Genomic DNA, 16533 nt, shown 5'->3' on the forward strand with positions numbered 1-16533 from the left:
AGCTTTTTAAAAGCTGAGACCTTTGGGAATGGAGTGATGCTGGGTGTGTGCGTGGGGTGGGGGGGGGTTAGGGTGTATTTTGCTTGTTGTTTTTGTTGTAACTTTGAGAAGATTCTGAAAAATATGAGGGGAGTGATGGCTGGGCATGGTTTTTCACGCCTGTAATCCCAGCACTTTGAGAGGCTGAGGCTGGTGGATCACTTGAGGCCAGGAGCTCCAGACCAGCCTGGCCAACATGGTGAGACCCCCTCTACTAAAAATACAAAAATTAGCCATGGTAGCTGGGCGCTACCATGCCCACCTGTAATCCCAGCTACTCTGGTGGCTGAGGCACATGAATCGATTGAACCCAGGAGGTGGAGGTTGCAGTGAGCGAGATCGCACCACTGCACTCCAGCCTGGGCAACAGAGTGAGACTGTCTCAAAAAAAAGAGAGAAGAGTGAGGAAGGAAACTCAGAACAGATATGTTTCAGGAAAGAGCAAGTCGACTGGGATTTTTTCTATAGTGGGTGTGTAAATTTCAGACTTTAAAATCCACTCAGTAAAACTGACATCCCTGCTTACTCACTTTTGACGACTCTGCTAGAAGCCTCCCGAGTTTTGTTTACAAGGTATCCGGCACACAGCCTGCCTTCTTTGAAAGGCCAGGCCAGGACCAGCCTGCCTGTCCCTTCTGTTCTCACTGGATTTCGTGGCCAGTGGCCTGGATGTGACTAACAGATGGCCACTGCAGAGATAGTCACCTGATTTCGTGGCTTATTCTTGGGAAAGCCTCTGATGTTTTTACAGAAGGTTATCCATCCCTTGGTAAATCCTTCCCCTAATACAGATAGAGAAACTGAACAGGTACAGGTGCGCATATTTAGTGTTACCTTGGACAGGTGGATGATTTGTATGCCAAGTCCTCCTTAGCTTGTGTTTGCTATGGTTTTGATGCTTATAACAGCTTTGGTCGTTCTAGCTCATGGTCATGAGCTCTTTCAGAGAGGCTGCTGGCTTAAGTGCCCGGTAGAGTTTTTTTGAATGAATGAAGATCTATCCGGATTTCTAGCAACTCTTTGCTTCAGGAGTGGGCTGCAGCTGGAGTGAGCGCTAGGAACCTTTGCAGCTTAAGAATTCAGAAACCCACACCTTCCCAGCCAGCCTAAGGGGCAGCCAGTCTCCTAGGAGAGCTGGGTTCTGGCCTGCGACGTCCTCCACCTTTCCGAGGTCGAGTCAGAAAGCGGTTTCTGTCCAAGGGAGTGGGGCGCCCACCTCAGGGCAGAGTCAGGGCGTTCTGACAGCCCCCGTCAGGCGGCTCGAGTGGAACTCCCGCCTGCACTACTCGACCCTGCAAAGGCGAACCCGAGTGCCGGAGGTGCAGCGCCAGGAGGCCGACCCAGCCCAACCGCCCGCGTCGGGGGAGACTGGGCTCTCAGATCTTATCCAGGCCATTGGTCCTGCAGGCTCTGGGTCGGGAGTTCCCGGGTTCCCGGGTTCGTGCGCCTCAGGTCCTGGTCCTGGAGCGAGTGCAAACCCGGCAGCCCGTGTGCCTGCTGCCAGGGACCTGGGGACTCGCTCCTGGCGTCGCGTGCAGGGTCGTCCCCCACGGCCCGGACGTCCCCGGGCTTCCGCGAGACGCCCCACGGGACCACACAAAAGACCCCACCCCAGGCCGGGCGCGCATTTCCTGTTGCAGCGGTGGCGGCGTGCAGCCACCCATGTGCATCCCGCGGCGCGCGGGCCAGGCCGGGCCGGGCGGGGCGCGGGGCACGCCCCCAGGCAGCCCCAGTCCCCGCGCTCCGGCCGCGAGGGGCCGCCCTCGGCGGGCCCGCCCCCGTGTCACCGCAGGCCGGGCTCCCTTTGTGTGCGGCCCCAGCGCCGCGGCCGCGCCATTGGCCCGCCCGCCCGGGGGGCCAGCCCCTTCCTGGCTCGTTTCATGCATATGCATGAGCGCCCCGGCCCTCCCCCGCCGGCCCCTCCCCGCCCCCTCCCGCGCGGGCGTGCGAGGCGCGCGGCGCGGCTCCCTCCTCGCGGCAGCGGGAGCCCGAGCCCGAGCCCGAGCCCGAGCCAGGGCGAGCCGAGCCTGCTCCGGGCGGGCGGCGGCGGCGGCGGCGCCGCTCCAGCCATGTCAGCGCGCGCGAGCCTGGGCCCACCATGAGCCATGGCCATGTCCGTGAGCGCCGAGGACGACGACTATGAATCGGAGCCGGACCAGGTCGGCGGCCCGGGGTGGGGCTGAGGGAGGGACCCGCCGCACGACCTCCCGACCGCCTGTCTGACGCGCCGAGGGCGGCCGCGACGCCGCAGCCGCCGCGATGAGGAGAAAGTTTTGCCGCCGCTGCCGGCGGGGCGGCCGGGGCCGGGCCCGAGCGGGGCGTGGAGGAGCGCCGCAGGCCCGCAGCCGGCCCGGGCAGGGGGCGTGTGCGGCCGAGCGAGCGCGCTGGGGGCCATCGGGCACCGCGGGGACAATGTGGGCCGCCGGGCCTCGCCGTCGGGCGGGCCTGCCGGGCGCCGGCCACGGCCCGGGGCAAGTTGCCGGCGGCCGCGGGGCGCGCCGCGCCCTCCCCCGGCGCCCTAGCCCGCGGCCCACGCGCGTGCCGGCCGACCCGGGAGCACCCGGACCCCGCGGGCGCCGGCGCCTCCTGCCTCTGCGTTCGCAAAGTTGCGCCAGGACCCTCGGCCTCGGGGCTGGAGCGCTCCCGGGGCCCGTGGGCCCGACGACCCGAGCTTTTGTCTGGGCGCCGCGCGCCCGCCGCCCGCCGTGGGCAGACGGAGACAGGAAGGGGTGCGAGCCGCGGGCCGACGCGGGCCACCCGGAACCCGGGCGAGTCCTCACGGCAGCGGCGGCGGAGGAAGCCGCGACCCCAGATGGCAGGAGTTGGCCTCGGTGGATTCAGAAGGAAAAGCAACCTCTCTCGGGACCAGGGGGAGAAATCTATGTGTAAAACAAAGCCCTGGGTGTGTTTACGGCGTGAATTTACTCCGGGAAGGTTCGCGTTTAGGAAGAAGGCGAAGAAAGTTGAGGTTTTACGAAGGATAATCTGCAAAATATTACTTGGAACAGGACGCAGGCCAGGTAGACGTGTCCAAGGAATTAAGAATGGGATGGGTTGAGTTAGCATGTGGCATTGGACGGACTTGGGTGAATAAAATGCTTATTTATAATCGTGGTGGGGTAAAGGTGTTATGGAATGACCCAGCCAAAATGTGGTAACTTTTTTTTTTTTTTCATCATTAGGTGCAATTGAGGAAGTGCTCTATAGGCTGCGCTTAAATCGTATCATACGTAGTATTAAGTGGTTTTACCTAACAGGCAGTTGGTTTTTATTTTTTCAGCTTTGCTGGAGAATTTTCAGGCACGTGTGCCTTTTGAGGTGTTTGCTCAATGCTCTTTCGGATTGGATTAACCCAGGGACGATTCAAGTGCTTTTGGCTTGAACTTTTATCAAGTCAGTAGCCCTACATGTGAATGGCTCTCAAAGTCTTGTTCTATAGCTCACACTTCAATTCCTGCTTTGAAGGTTTTCAGTTCAGTTTGGGGTCTACTTAAACCTGTGACAGCTTGCCATTTCTGGGGCATTTGGTCATTCATTCGTAGGATGTCTGTATTCTGTGTCAGCTGGGCTTTGATGTCTCCACTGAGCTTTGGTGTTTCAGGATTGGGGTTCCTGTTAGCTGATTTTTGTTTGTTTTTTAAATTTGGTCACACCCTATGGCCTCTAGATACAATCTTTGACACTGCAAGACTTATTGTGTCTCTGGGTTAAAAACGTTTTCGGGTCCTGCCACTCCTGAGAGAGACTTCTGTTAAGAGAGGACCTGTAGGCCGTGCGTGGTGGCGCAAACCTGTAGCACTTTGGGAGGCCAAGGCGGGTGCATCACTTGAGCTCAGGAGTTCGAGACCAGCCTGACCAACAAGGTGAAACCCTGTCTCTACTAAAAATACAAAAATGAGCCAGGCGTGGTGGCCGGTGCCTTTAATTCCAGCTAATCAGGAGGCTGAGGCAGGAGAATCACTTAAACCCAGGAGGCGAAGGTTGCCGTTGCAATGAGCTGAGATCGCGCCACTGCACACCAGCCTGAGCGACAAGAGCAAGACTCTGTCTCAAAAAAAAAAAAAAAAAAAAAAAGAGGGGGACCTGTTTTCACTGTAGCCAAATTTTTTTTCTTCCTCCTCACATTGGTCAAGCTGATTGTGGCGTTTGTGGAGTCCTTAGCAACGACTTGAGGTTGTATTGTTCACTTTAAGATGATTTTTTTTTTTTTTCCCACTCGGTGCATTCAGGGAGACGACATCCAAGCAAGGGCAGTGGGGGGCAGGTTTGTTTCATAGTCCCAACAGAGAAGGTGTTTGTCAGCTAAGGTACCCTGCAGTTGGGGGACACTCCCCTTGCCTCCCTGCATGCTTTCCTCAACAGTTTTCTCAGCCTGGGCCTGAGAAGAGTGGCTTCCTCCGAGGACCTCGAAGGCATTTGCATCTTCCAAAGCAGAGCCACGGTCTCTGGAGTCTTCAGCTTGCGGGCTCCAGACCCAGCTCTTCTCAAAGTTTCTCTCTACCTCTGCCCCACCCTGCTGAATGGGTTTGGCACCAAAGGAGAAGGTCCTTCATGAGGAGAGGTTGCCAAGCCCTGGAGTGTGGATGAACAAGTAGACTTGCCTGCCTGCTGGATCAAAGGACCCCCTCGGAGGGAGGCCGTGGTGGGAGGCTGCTGCTGCCGCCCGGTCCATCTCTGTAGCTGGTGTAGTCCTCACGCCCACCCCATCAGTTTTGGCTGCTTCGCCTTCCAAGCCTGTGCACATCTCATCCCCACGTGAGACCTGTGGTGCAGCGCTGGCCTGTCTTCCCCATGCATTCCCTCAGCAGCCTGGGTTTCCCCAAGTGTCACAACCTGTGGGAGGAGTCAGGGGATGGGCCTGCGGCCAGTGAGCCGTGTTGGCGGGAGACCCCTTGTGCACTCTTTGCTGGTGTGCACCCTTGGTGAGACCTTCTCCCACAGACTTCATTTGCTTCTTTAGTACAAAATGTGTCAGAAAATTTTTCAGCTTGCTTTCCAAGTTGAAGAGGTGTCTCCTAAAGGAGGGCTTTTAGAATACTTCTTGTTCCATCTTGTTTTTTGATTTGAGTCAGGGTCTTGCTCTGTCACCCAGGCTGGAGTACAGTGATATGATTATAGCTCACTGCAGTCTTGAACTCCCAGGCTCAGACAATCCTCCTGCCTCAGCCTCCCGAGTAGCCAGGACTACAGGCACGCATCACCACACTCAGCTACTAATTTTTTTATTTTTTATTTATATAGACATGGGGTCTTGATATGTTGCCCAGGCTGGTCTTGAACTTCTGGCCTCAAGTGATCCTCCCGCCTTGCTTGGCCTCCCAAAGTATTGGGATTACAGGCACGAGCCACCGTGCCTGGTCAGTTTTTATTATTTTCTCTTGAAGTGAAAAAAGCTTCTATTATTTTTTCTATAAAAATGACTACAGGCTGGGTGCAGTGGCTCATGCCGGTTATCCCAGCACTTCTGGGAGGCTGAGGCAGGTGGATGGCTTGAGCTCAGGTGTTTGGGACCAGCCTGGGCAACATGGTGAAGTCCCATCTACAAAAAAAGTACAAAAAGTAGCCAGGTACAGTGTCATGCACCTGTAGTCCCAACTACTCGGAGGCTGAGGTGGGAGGATTGCTTGAGTCCAGGAGTTAGAAGCTGCAGTGAGTAGTGATGGCCCCATTGCATTCAGCCTGGGTGTCAGAGTGAGATCCTTTCTCAAAAAAAAATTTTTTTTTTTTTTTGAGATGGAGTCTTACTCTGTTGCCCAGGGTGGAGTGCAGTGGCTGGATCTCAGCTCACTGCAAGCTCCGCCTCCGGGGTTTACGCCATTCTCCTGCCTCAGCTTCCCGAGTAGGTGGGACTACAGGCGCCCGCCACCTCGCCCGGCTAGTTTTTTGTATTTTTTAGTAGAGACGGGGTTTCGCCGTGTTAGCCAGGATGGTCTCGATCTCCTGACCTCGTGGTCCGCCCGTCTCGGCCTCCCAAAGTGCTGGGATTACAGGCTTGAGCCACCGCGCCCGGCCTCAAAAAATTTTTTAAAATAAAAATAAAAATGACTACAGCTTGTTGAAAAAAAATCAGGAAATTATGGAGAAGAAAATCTCTCAGAAATTTGTGTGGTCATAGAACCATTGTTACCAATTATAGCTATTTTATTTTACTTTAAGTTCTGGGATACATGTGCAGAACGTGCAGGTTTGTTACATACGTGTACATGTGCCATGGTGTTTGCTGCACCTGTCAACCCATCATCTAGGTTTTAAGCCCCACATACATTAGGTGTTTGTCTCAATGCTTTTTTTTTTTTTAAACGGAGTCTCGCTCTGTTCCCCAGGCTGGAGTGCAGTGGTGCGATCTCAGCTCACTGCAACCTCCGCTTCCTGGGTTCAAGCAATTCTTCTGCCTCAACCTCCTGAGTGACTAGGACTACAGGTGCGTGCCACCATGGTCGGCTAATTTTTGTATTTTTAGTAGAGACGGAGTTTCACCATGTTGATCAGGTTGGTCTGGAACTCCTGACGTTGTGATCTGCCCACCTTGGCCTCCCAAAGTGCTGGAATTACAGGCATGAGCTACCGTGTGCCTGGGCTCTTTTTTTTTTTTTTTTTTTTTTTTTTTGAGACAGGGTCTCACTTTGTTACACAGGCTGGAATGCAGAGGCGCCATCACATCTGGCTAATTTTTGTATTTTTTGTAGAGATGGGGTTTTGCTATGTTGCCCAGGCTGGGCTCGAACTCCTGGGCTGAAATGAACTGCTGCCTCAGCCTCCCAAAGTGCTGGGATTACAGGTGTGAGCCACCGCAGACCTGGCCTATAGTTTCTTAAACAGTGAAATTTTAAGACAGGGGTCTCTGAGCCTTCTTGAAAATGTATGCAAAAGTTTTGTTACTTTATGCCTAGATACATTTTTGGAGGAAGAGGTCTTTAGCTTTCCTCAGATTCTTCAGATGTCCTTACATCCCCTGGGCTTTCTGGTAGCTCTTGTGTTTTTAGTCTCTTGCTCCTTACTCTCTATGTATTAAAAAACCCAGAGCCCTCCCTGGAGTCTACAGGTGTGTGTTAAGGGGCCTGCAACACGGGTAAAATCCAGCTTTTCCTGGGCTGTCCATCATGCTTGCAAATTTGAGGACTGGAATAATATTGAGATAAATACGGCTGTGTCATGTGATACAGTGCAACATTAGCATGCACAAAGAAACTGGGGGGCCTGTGGCCTTCCCTTGTGGGGCTGTCAGTGTAACGTTATTTGGAGTACTTTAGCGGAAAACTTGGGACTAATTGTAAAAATATATAGCCACATTTTACTGTTTTTCTCACTTATCTTGACAGTTGAAACTCCTAACTGCTCCCTTCTTGAAACTTCCCTGGCTCTCGTGATGCCACAGCCTCCTACTGCTTGTCTGGCCTTTCTGGCCATTTCTCAGCAGGTTGCTTTTCCTTGCCTGCCCCTTGAATGTTTTCAGCCTTGAGGGTACTGTTGGAGGTTCTCTTTTCACTCTTCCATTTCCCCTGGACATCCTCATGGACTTAACTAGTTTGAGCACCTATGTAGTGTTGGTTCCCAGGTGTGTACCTTAGCTCTGGTTCCACCTGCTTGCTGGGCAACACCTTCCTTGCATGTCCCATGGGCCCCTTAGATTCCACATGCCCACAACAGTCCTTGTTTCCTCCCCTCTCCCGAGCCCCCTTGTTGTTCTGTTGCTCAAGCCGGAAACCTCAAGAGTCCTCCAGAAGTCTGCTTGCATACCCCATGTTTAGCCAATCACCGGGTCTTCTAAAACTGGGTCCGCTTCTAAGGCTTCTCCTGAATCATCCCCTCCTCTTCATTCCTTCCATTCCTTCTGCTCCTGCCTTCATCATCTTCAGCTGATCTCCCTGTCTTTTGTCTTGCCCACTGCCCCAAAAATATCCACTCCTCTCACTGTTGCCAGAATACAGTCATGTTGTGAAGCCTTTAACTTACTCTGATGGGTCCAGTTCCCTACTGTGGTACACCAGGCCCTGCAGGATGAGGCTCCTGCCACTTCAGAGCTGTTTTCCAGCAGCTGTGTCGGGCTATTTGCAGTTCCTTGAATGTGTCATGCAGTTTCACATCTCTCTCTTGCTCTTCCTTCTGCCTAGAATATCCACTCTGTAACCCCACTCCCACCCCTGGCACGCAGGGTCCTGTCCTCCCTCTAAGACCCACCTTAGTCACCACCTCCTATGTTCCAGAATGCTTTTTCCAGCCTCCCTTACCCATGATATGAGGCATCTCTTCTGGGTTAGCATGCCAGGGTCCAGGCTTTAGAGCCACTGCCTGGGTCTGTATCTCAGCTTTCTCATTCATTGATAGTATGACATTGGGTGGATGACTTAACTGTGCCATGCCTCAGTTTCCTCACTTGTAGATGGAGATAATAGTAATTCCTTCCTCATAGATTATTGATACAGAGTGGTGGCTCACGCCGGTAATCCTAGAGCTTTGGGAGCCTGAGGTGGTAGGATTGCTTGAGGCTAGGAGACCAAGACCAGCCTGGGTTACATAGCAAGACCCCATCCCTACCAGAAAAACAAAAAAGATTGTTTATACAAATATTGATGAGTGACTAGCACTTAAGTGTTACCTTTTGGCCAGGTTCAGGAGGTCACACCTGTAATCCTAGCACTTTGGGAGGCCAAGTCGGTCGGGTCACTTGAACCCAGAAGATCGAGACCAGCTTATGTGACATAGTGGGACTCCATCTCTCAAAAAAAAAAAAAAGAAGAAGAAGAAAAATTAGCTAGTGTGGTCGCACACGCCTGTATCTCGGCTACTTATGAGGCTGACGTGGGAGGATCACCTGAGTCCTGTGAAGTCGAGGCTGTGGTTAGCTGAGATCGCACCACTGCACTCCAGCCTGGGTGACAGAGCGAGACCCTGTCTCAAAAACAGCTCTGCCACTGGAGTGCAGTGGCACAATCTCGGCTTACTGGGACCTCCACCTCTTGGTTCAAGCGATTCTCCTGCCTAAACCTAGATGTTAGTTTTTAATGTCATCATAATGATGTTGCATTGCATTTATGTAGTTGCATGTCTTTCTCCTTCCAGAGTGTAATGCCTTTCAGACTAGGGAACACATTTTACTCATTTCTGTAGTCCCAGCACTTAGCATCAAATCAGATACATAATTCACAGCCAGGAAACACTTGGGTGGGTGGATGTGTGAATTAGGGGGTTAATGAATAAGTCTCCAGTGCAAATTATATACTCTATTAGTTAGTGATGTTAAGCATCTTTTCATGTGCTTACTGGCCATTTGTAGATCTTTTTTGGAGAAATAGCTATTTAAATCCTTTGTCTATTTAAAAATTACCTATTCATCTCTTTATTATTGAGTTGTCGGAGTTCTTTGTATATTCTGAGTACTAACTGCTTGCTAGATACATGATTTACAAACATTTTCTCCCATTCTGTGGGCCTTTGCACATGATAGTGCCCTTCGAAGCACAAAAGTTTTTTTTGTTTGTTTGTTAGGTTTTTTTTTTTTTTATGAGACGGAGTTTTGCTCTTGTTGCCCAGGCTGGAGTGCAAAGGTGCGATCTTGGCTCACTGCAACCTCCGCCTCCCGGGTTCAAGCAATTCTCCTGCCTCAGCCTCCTGAGTAGCTTGGATTACAGGCATGTGCAACCATGCCTGGCTAATTTTGTAGTTTTAGTAGAGACAGGGTTTCTCCATGTTTGTCAGGCTGGTCTCGAACTCCCGACCTCAGGTGATCCTCCCGCCTTGGCCTCCCAAAGTGCTGGGATTACAGAGGTGAGCCACCACACCCAGCAAAAGTTTTTAATTTTGATGAAGTCTAATTTATCTTTTTTTTTTTTTTTTTGACGCCTGTGCTTTTGGTTTCCTATCGGAGAAACCCTTGCCTAATTCAAAGTCATGAAGATTTACACTTGTGTTTTCTTCTATGAGGTTTATAATTTTAGCTCTGTGTTTAAGTCTTTGATCCGTTTTTGAGTTAATTTGTATATGTGGTGTGAGGTAGGGGTCTACCTTTGTTCTTTTGCGTGTGGATAGCTATTTGTCCCAGCACCATACCTTGAAAAGACCATTCTTTACCCAACTGAATTGCCTTGGCATCCTTGTTAGAAATCATTTGGTCAAAATGTGAGTGTATTTCTGGACTCTCAATTCTGTTCCATTGATCTATAGGTCTGTCTTTTTGCCACTACCATCACAGTCTTTATTGTAGCTTCGTAGTGAGTTTTGAAATCAGAAAGTGAGCGTCTTTTTTTTTTTTTTTGAGACGGAGTCTCGCTCTCTTGCCAGGCTGGAGGGCAGTGGCGTGATCTCAGCTCACTGCAACCTCCGCCTCCCAGGTTCAAGTGATTCTCCTGCCTCAGCCTCCCGAGTAGTTGGGACTACAGGCGTGCACCATCACGTCCAGCTAATTTTTGTACTTTCAGTAGAGACGGGGTTTCACCATGTTGACCAGGATGGTCTCAATCTCTTGACCTTGTGATCTGCCCACCTTGGCCACCCAAAGTGCTGGGATTACAGGTGTGAGCCACCACGTCTGGCCTTTTTAGACAGAGTTTCACTCGTTTCCCAGGCTGGAGTGCAATGTCACAATCTTGGCTTTCTGTAACTTCCATCCCCTGGGTTCAAGTGATTCTACTGCCTCAGCCTCCCAAGTAGCTGGGATTATAGGTGTGCGCCACCACGCCTGGCTAATTTTGTATTTTTAGTAGGGATGGGGTTTCACCATGTTGGTCAGGCTGGTCTTAAACTTGTGATCTCAAGTGATCCACCTGCCTCGGCCTTCCAAAGTGCTGGGATTATAGGCGTGAGCCACCGCCCCACCCCCTACCCCCCACCCCCTTTTTTAGATTGTTTTGGCCATTCCAAGTCTCTTGCATTTTCATGAATTTTAGGATAGTGTGTCAATTTCTGCAGAAAAATCAGTTGGGTTTTTGTTTTGTTTGTTTTTTATTCTTGTTTTGTTTTTGAGACAAGGTCTCATTCTGTCACCCAGGTTGGATGCAGTGGCTTGATCTCAGCTCAGTGCAGCCTCTGCTTCCTGTGCTCAAGTGATTCTCCAGCTTCAGCCTCCTAAGTAGCTGGGACTACAGGTGTGTGACAGCACACTCACCTAGTCTTTTTATTTTTTTGGAGTCTTGCTTTGTTGGCCAGGCTGGTCTTGAACTCCTGGGCTCAAGTGATCCGCCTGCCTTGGCCTCCCAAAGTGCTGAGATTATAGGTGTGAGCCACTGTGCCCAGCCCCAGTTGGGATTTTGCTTGGGGTCACATTGAGTCTGTTGATCACTTTGGGGAGTATAACTGATCATAGCAATATTAAATCTTCCAATTCATGAACATGGATGTCTTTCCTTTAATTTAGGTTAATCCAAGTAATTTTAATCACTATAATTTAGAGCTGAGGGATTGAGGAGGTTCTATCCATGCATTTTCTGGTGGATAGCATCTGGTAGACCAGAGGAACTCAAATATTGATGGGATGAATGAATAAACCTTGATAACATTCACTTAAAGGACAATGCTTTTGAGTCGCTGATGGAGAAGGGGTGTAGGAATACTAAGATATTTGTGTGTTGTGTGTGTATGTGTGCGTTCATGTTCCAGATTTTCCTAACCTTTCATAGTGTGTTGAGGATATGGTTCCTGGGCTGATAAAATCAACAAGTGGCCTTGGTGTTGGGGATGTTGGTTCGTAAATGAATGTCTGGGGATGCCATCACTTCCTTTGCTGGGACAGGGGTGTCCTACTCCTACTCTGTCCTAGAGTGGAAGTTAGAATTGGTGTTTGAGGCCAGGCACAGTGACTCATGCCTGTAATGCCAGCACTTTGGGAGGCTGAGGCGGGCAGATCACTTGAGGCCAGGAGTTTGAGACCAGCCTGGCCAACATGATGAAACACTATCTCTACTAAAAATACAAAAATTAGCTGGGCTTGGTGGTGCACACCTGTAATTCCAGCTATTCGGGAGGCTGAAGCACAAGAATTGCTTGAACCCGGGAGCCAGAGGTTACAGTGAGCCAAGATCACGCCACTGCACTCAGCCTAGGTGACAGAGTGAGACTCTGTCTCAAAAAAAAAAAAAGAATTGGCATTTGAAACTTTGGGTAGCACCCAAAAGATACCAAGACAGAGAAAGCTGTGTGCCAAAAGGAGACAGCTCTGGCTGACTCACCTTCCTTTTTATTCCATTTGCCCCTTTTTGTGTCACTGTTTTCTGTACTCTGCCATCACGTTTCCTGGTTGGGTCTGCAGAGTCCCAGTTGGACTTTTTAATGGAGGCCTCCGAGGTCTGTCTTACCTGTGGGTTTTTCAGTGGGATTCATTAGGATCTGGCGCCCTGTCGCTGAGCCAACTCTTGATGAGCCAGGCGGGGGCCACTGCCAGCGGCACAAGCCTTCCTGGCCTGATTTGGCAGCGGCTAGACAGGGCCTCATCAAGGTCTCGGGAGACCACAGCTTCTCACACCTCTTCTTTCGGGATGTTATCTGGTATGTGCTCTGTAATTTTCCCGGATGTCCCAGCTGCTGCTGAGGTCCATGCAGGTTGTTTTCCATAGGTTGGATGAGAAGGTGCTTTGGATGGTGCAGGCAAATGGGCTTGTTTTGCAGTGACATAGGAGCTTCAAGACTCAGACTGGATTGGCCCAGCGTTTTAACTTGCCCAGACACTGTCCTCAGGGCAGGGAGGCCAGAGGTGCTCGGTGGCTGTTGATACCTGGTGTTCCTTTGAACTCCTGGAATTTTTTCAGTTTTTTCGCCAGAGAAGCTCGTCTTTAGACTCTCCGGCTCTGGAGGTCTGGTTTTGTCCTGGGAGGTGGCCCACACTGGCCACTTCACACCTGACTGGAGGCCTCAGACGCCGCCCACAGCATTGCCTGTGTTCCAGGTATTTGAGGAGTGAGCTGGTAACAGGGCACCTGTCCTTTGGAGGGGTAGAATCAGAAAGTGTTACTGTGGGCTGTGAAGACAGGGAGAAACGTTTTTGGGTTTCTGCTTCTCTGCACCTCTTGTTGGCACCCTTCGCACTAAGGCATGGTGGCACTAGCTGGGAAGCCCTTCCAGGAGCATGTGGCCATCCCAGTGGGTCTGCGGGCCCCTCGCTGCACTTTGCACATGCAGTTGCTGTGGTTTAGTGTGTTCAGAGCACGAATCTGGAGTCCACGCATCCTGCTGGCTCCATGACCATAGGCAAATTACTGGCTTCAGTTTCCTCATATGAAAAATGGGGACATGAAGGCATCCTCTACAGGGCTGTTACTGGGAAGGTTAGGTAATAACATCAGTAAATGATGGCCATGGTGACCACAGATGGGGGTGCTCAGGGAATCCCCACCCTCACGCAGCATGGCCGTTATCTCCGTCGTCAGCGCTGCCTTGCCTGGCCTTGGCTGCTCTCTGTCGGCTGCTCAGCTTCAGGTTCACAGTCTGCCCTGTGCCGTTCTCAAATCCAGAAAGCTCTGAAAACTGATCTTGTTTTACTTCTCACGTGGGCAGCCAGACCTGAGTTGGATGGACGTGCGCAGTGCTTGGTGGACTTGACCCCCCAAAGGTGCTAATCACAGTGGGACTATGCGAATATGTTGGGGGCACCCAGCCATCATTGTAAGGATGGGTTTCTTCATTTTCTTTGTTTTTTGAGACAGGGTCTTGCTCTGTGTCCTAGGCTGGAGTACAGTGGATGATCACAGCTCACTGCCACCTCAAACTCCTGGGCTCAAGCAATCCTCCCACCTCAGCCTTCTGAGTAGCTGGATCTACAGGTGCACACCACCATGCCCGACTAATTTTTAAAGTTTTTTGTAGGTCTCACTGTGTTGCCCAGGCTGGTGATGAACTCCTGACCTCAAGTGATGCTCCCACCTCAGCCCCCCAGTGTGCTGGGGTTACAGGCATGAGCCACTGTGCCTGGCGCCCTTTGCTGCTTTGGATGGTCCCTTTACCCAGGTGGCTGGTGGTGGCCTGCTTGTCTGTGGGCGACCCTGCAGTCAGCCCTGCAGTCCAGGGCTTGCCCTCCCTGTGACAAGGCCTCCGGCTGGACTGCCCCAAAGCAGAGGGCAGGCATGAGTGAGGGTCCTGAGCAGCTGGGGAAGAGCAGTGGGAGATGACGGTGGTAGAGCCAGGGAGCACTTCCCTTTCCTCTTTTGGGTTCACAGCAGGTTGAGCAGGATGGAGGCCCAGAGTCCCAGTGCTTCCTGAAGGGCCTCTCAGTCTGATGGGGGCCTCGAAGCTCCTTGAATGCTGCAGGAAGGTGAATCGGAGGAATGGATCCGCTTAGGTGTTGACAGCAAAGGGGTGGCACGTGAGGCCATGGGCTTTCTACAGGGACCACTGCACTGGAGAAGAAAGTTGGTGGTGGCGAGGCTATATTCGAGGAGAAAGGGGGGGCTGTTTTTCTTCCTATGCAGTTGGAAGTTTCTAGGAAGCCCCTGAGGTGCAGGGAGTTGGGTGTGTTGTGGGAGGGGTCCGTGTGATGTGGACCTTCTTCTCCATTGGAGTGGATGAATAGTAACAGCTCTTCTGGGACTGTGTGCTCCCAAACGTATGGGGTTTTGTTTGGGGATTCAAGTATGACAAGTCACTGAAATGAAGAGGGCGGGACTCTAGACCAAAGTGTGTTCAATTAGCTGTAAAGGGGCTTTAGGTGTTAGATGCCGGTTAGGTCAGCTGGTTTCCAGGGTGACCACGTGTCTCCCTGTTAGGGACTTCACCGTTTCTCAGCCACCCCGGCTTCTCCAGAAAGATGCCACAGACAAGAAAAGCTCTCCCATCCTTGTCCCTCCCACCGCAGGTCCAAGGTGGACAGTGTCCTCAGGAGCTAGCTTTGGGCTCCCCCGTAGATCCTCGGTCTGCAGGAGGCTCTGGGGCTGGGAACCAGAGGTCAGGGGCTATGACTGTCCCATTTTCCTGGCTTAGCTACTAGCCCAGCTCTCCTGTCTACCTACTGTCTCTCTTCTCTGAGTCCCAGGGAAGGGAGCATTTGGAACCCATCTAGGGAAGGTCTGAGTAGTCAGGGACCTGAAGGTTACTATCCTGTCCTCCCTGGGGTGGCTTTGGTTTGTTGAGTGCATTCTGCATGCCAGGCTGGTTCGTAGAGGTGCAGTGTTGGACAAGACACCTGTGGTGAGTGCCCCTCTGTGCCCCGTCTCAAAGGGAAGGACGGTACAGGAACAGGTGATTACCGTCGTGAGTGCTCTAACAGGATCCCTGGGAGGGGCCTTGAACCCAGTGCAGGTGGGCAGGAGGGGCTTCCAGAAGAAAGCAGCCTGTAAACTGGCCAGGCGGGATGAATGGGCATCAGCCAAGTGGCTTGGCGGGGTGGGGTTGGCCTTCCGGGCTGGGAGAACAGAGACGGATTGTGTGACCCCTTGCGGTCTTTCTTGGGGAGCAGACAGAGGTGGGAAAGGTGGGCAGGGTCCGAGCCTGTGGGTGCGGCCGTGGAAGGTCTCGAGCCGTGTGCTGTGGCAAGAAGCATGCACCCTCTGTCCTCCTCTCCTAGAGCTGCTATAACCGGTGGCTTAAAACAACGGGCCTTTCTTCTCTCCCAGTTCTGGAGGCCAGGAGTCTGAAGTCAAGGTGTGGGCTGGCGGGCGGGGCTGGCTTTGCGGGCTCTAGGGGAGGGTCCTTCCCCGAGCCTCGAGCTCCTGGTATGTGCTGCCATCCTTGGCACTTACTGGCTTGTAGACAGGGCTCCAGTCTGTGGAAGGCCAGTGTCTTCACACACGTTCACTCCGTGCGTGTCCATCTCTATGTCCAAATGGCCCCCTTTCGTAAGGACACCAGTCATACTGGATTAGCGTTCACCTGAATTACCTCGTTTAACCTGACGGTCTCTGCAAAGCCCCCATCTCCAAATAAAGATCACACTCTGAGGCTTGGGGTTTAGAGCCCCCATCATGTCTTTCTGGGATACACAGTTTGCTCCCTAATACCCTTTCCGGGGGTCTGGCGGTGCCTGCAGCCTCCCCATCTGACCAGTTCTGTCTGTTCCCCTGCAGAACCGGGCTGTGGGTCGGCCCAAGGGGAAGCTGGGCCCGGCCTCCGCGGTGAAGTTGGCCGCCAACCGGACAACGGCAGGAGCTCGGCGGCGCCGGACGCGATGCCGCAAGTGCGAGGCCTGCCTGCGGACCGAGTGCGGAGAGTGCCACTTCTGCAAGGACATGAAGAAGTTCGGGGGCCCCGGGCGCATGAAGCAGAGCTGCATCATGCGGCAGTGCATCGCGGTGAGTGCAGCCCCGGTCCAGCCCTGCGCTCTATCCAGGCCCCTGCGTGCCGGCCCGCGTGTCTGACAGCTGCTCGCTCTGGCCGCCCCTCCGCACACAGAGAAGCCGGGGCTGTGGACTGCCCGAGAGCTCTTCCTGTGGACGGGAAGGCGCCGGCCGCTTTGCAGGCTCAGGCCTCCTGCTCCTTCCCTCCCAGGGTGCCCAGGTACTTTGAAGTTGCTGCCATTAAAGATGACAAGCAGCCTGTCCTGTCTGTGACCCCGTTGCCAACATTACGGTCCAGTTG

The 16533-nt window shown here is 52.6% G+C and overlaps 1 protein-coding gene across 1 annotated transcript in view; it reads left to right on the forward strand.

The window, feature by feature from the left end:
• Positions 1 to 16533, forward strand: part of LOC105494556 (lysine demethylase 2B) — a 158393-nt gene that overhangs the window by 115684 nt on the left and 26176 nt on the right. The window contains 1 exon segment of the mRNA XM_011763081.3: positions 16023 to 16247. Coding sequence (XP_011761383.2) covers positions 16023 to 16247 — 225 coding nt within the window.

The sequence above is a fragment of the Macaca nemestrina genome, chromosome 10 (assembly GCF_043159975.1).
Source record: "Macaca nemestrina isolate mMacNem1 chromosome 10, mMacNem.hap1, whole genome shotgun sequence".
In the NCBI taxonomy this organism is placed as follows: domain Eukaryota; kingdom Metazoa; phylum Chordata; class Mammalia; order Primates; family Cercopithecidae; genus Macaca; species Macaca nemestrina.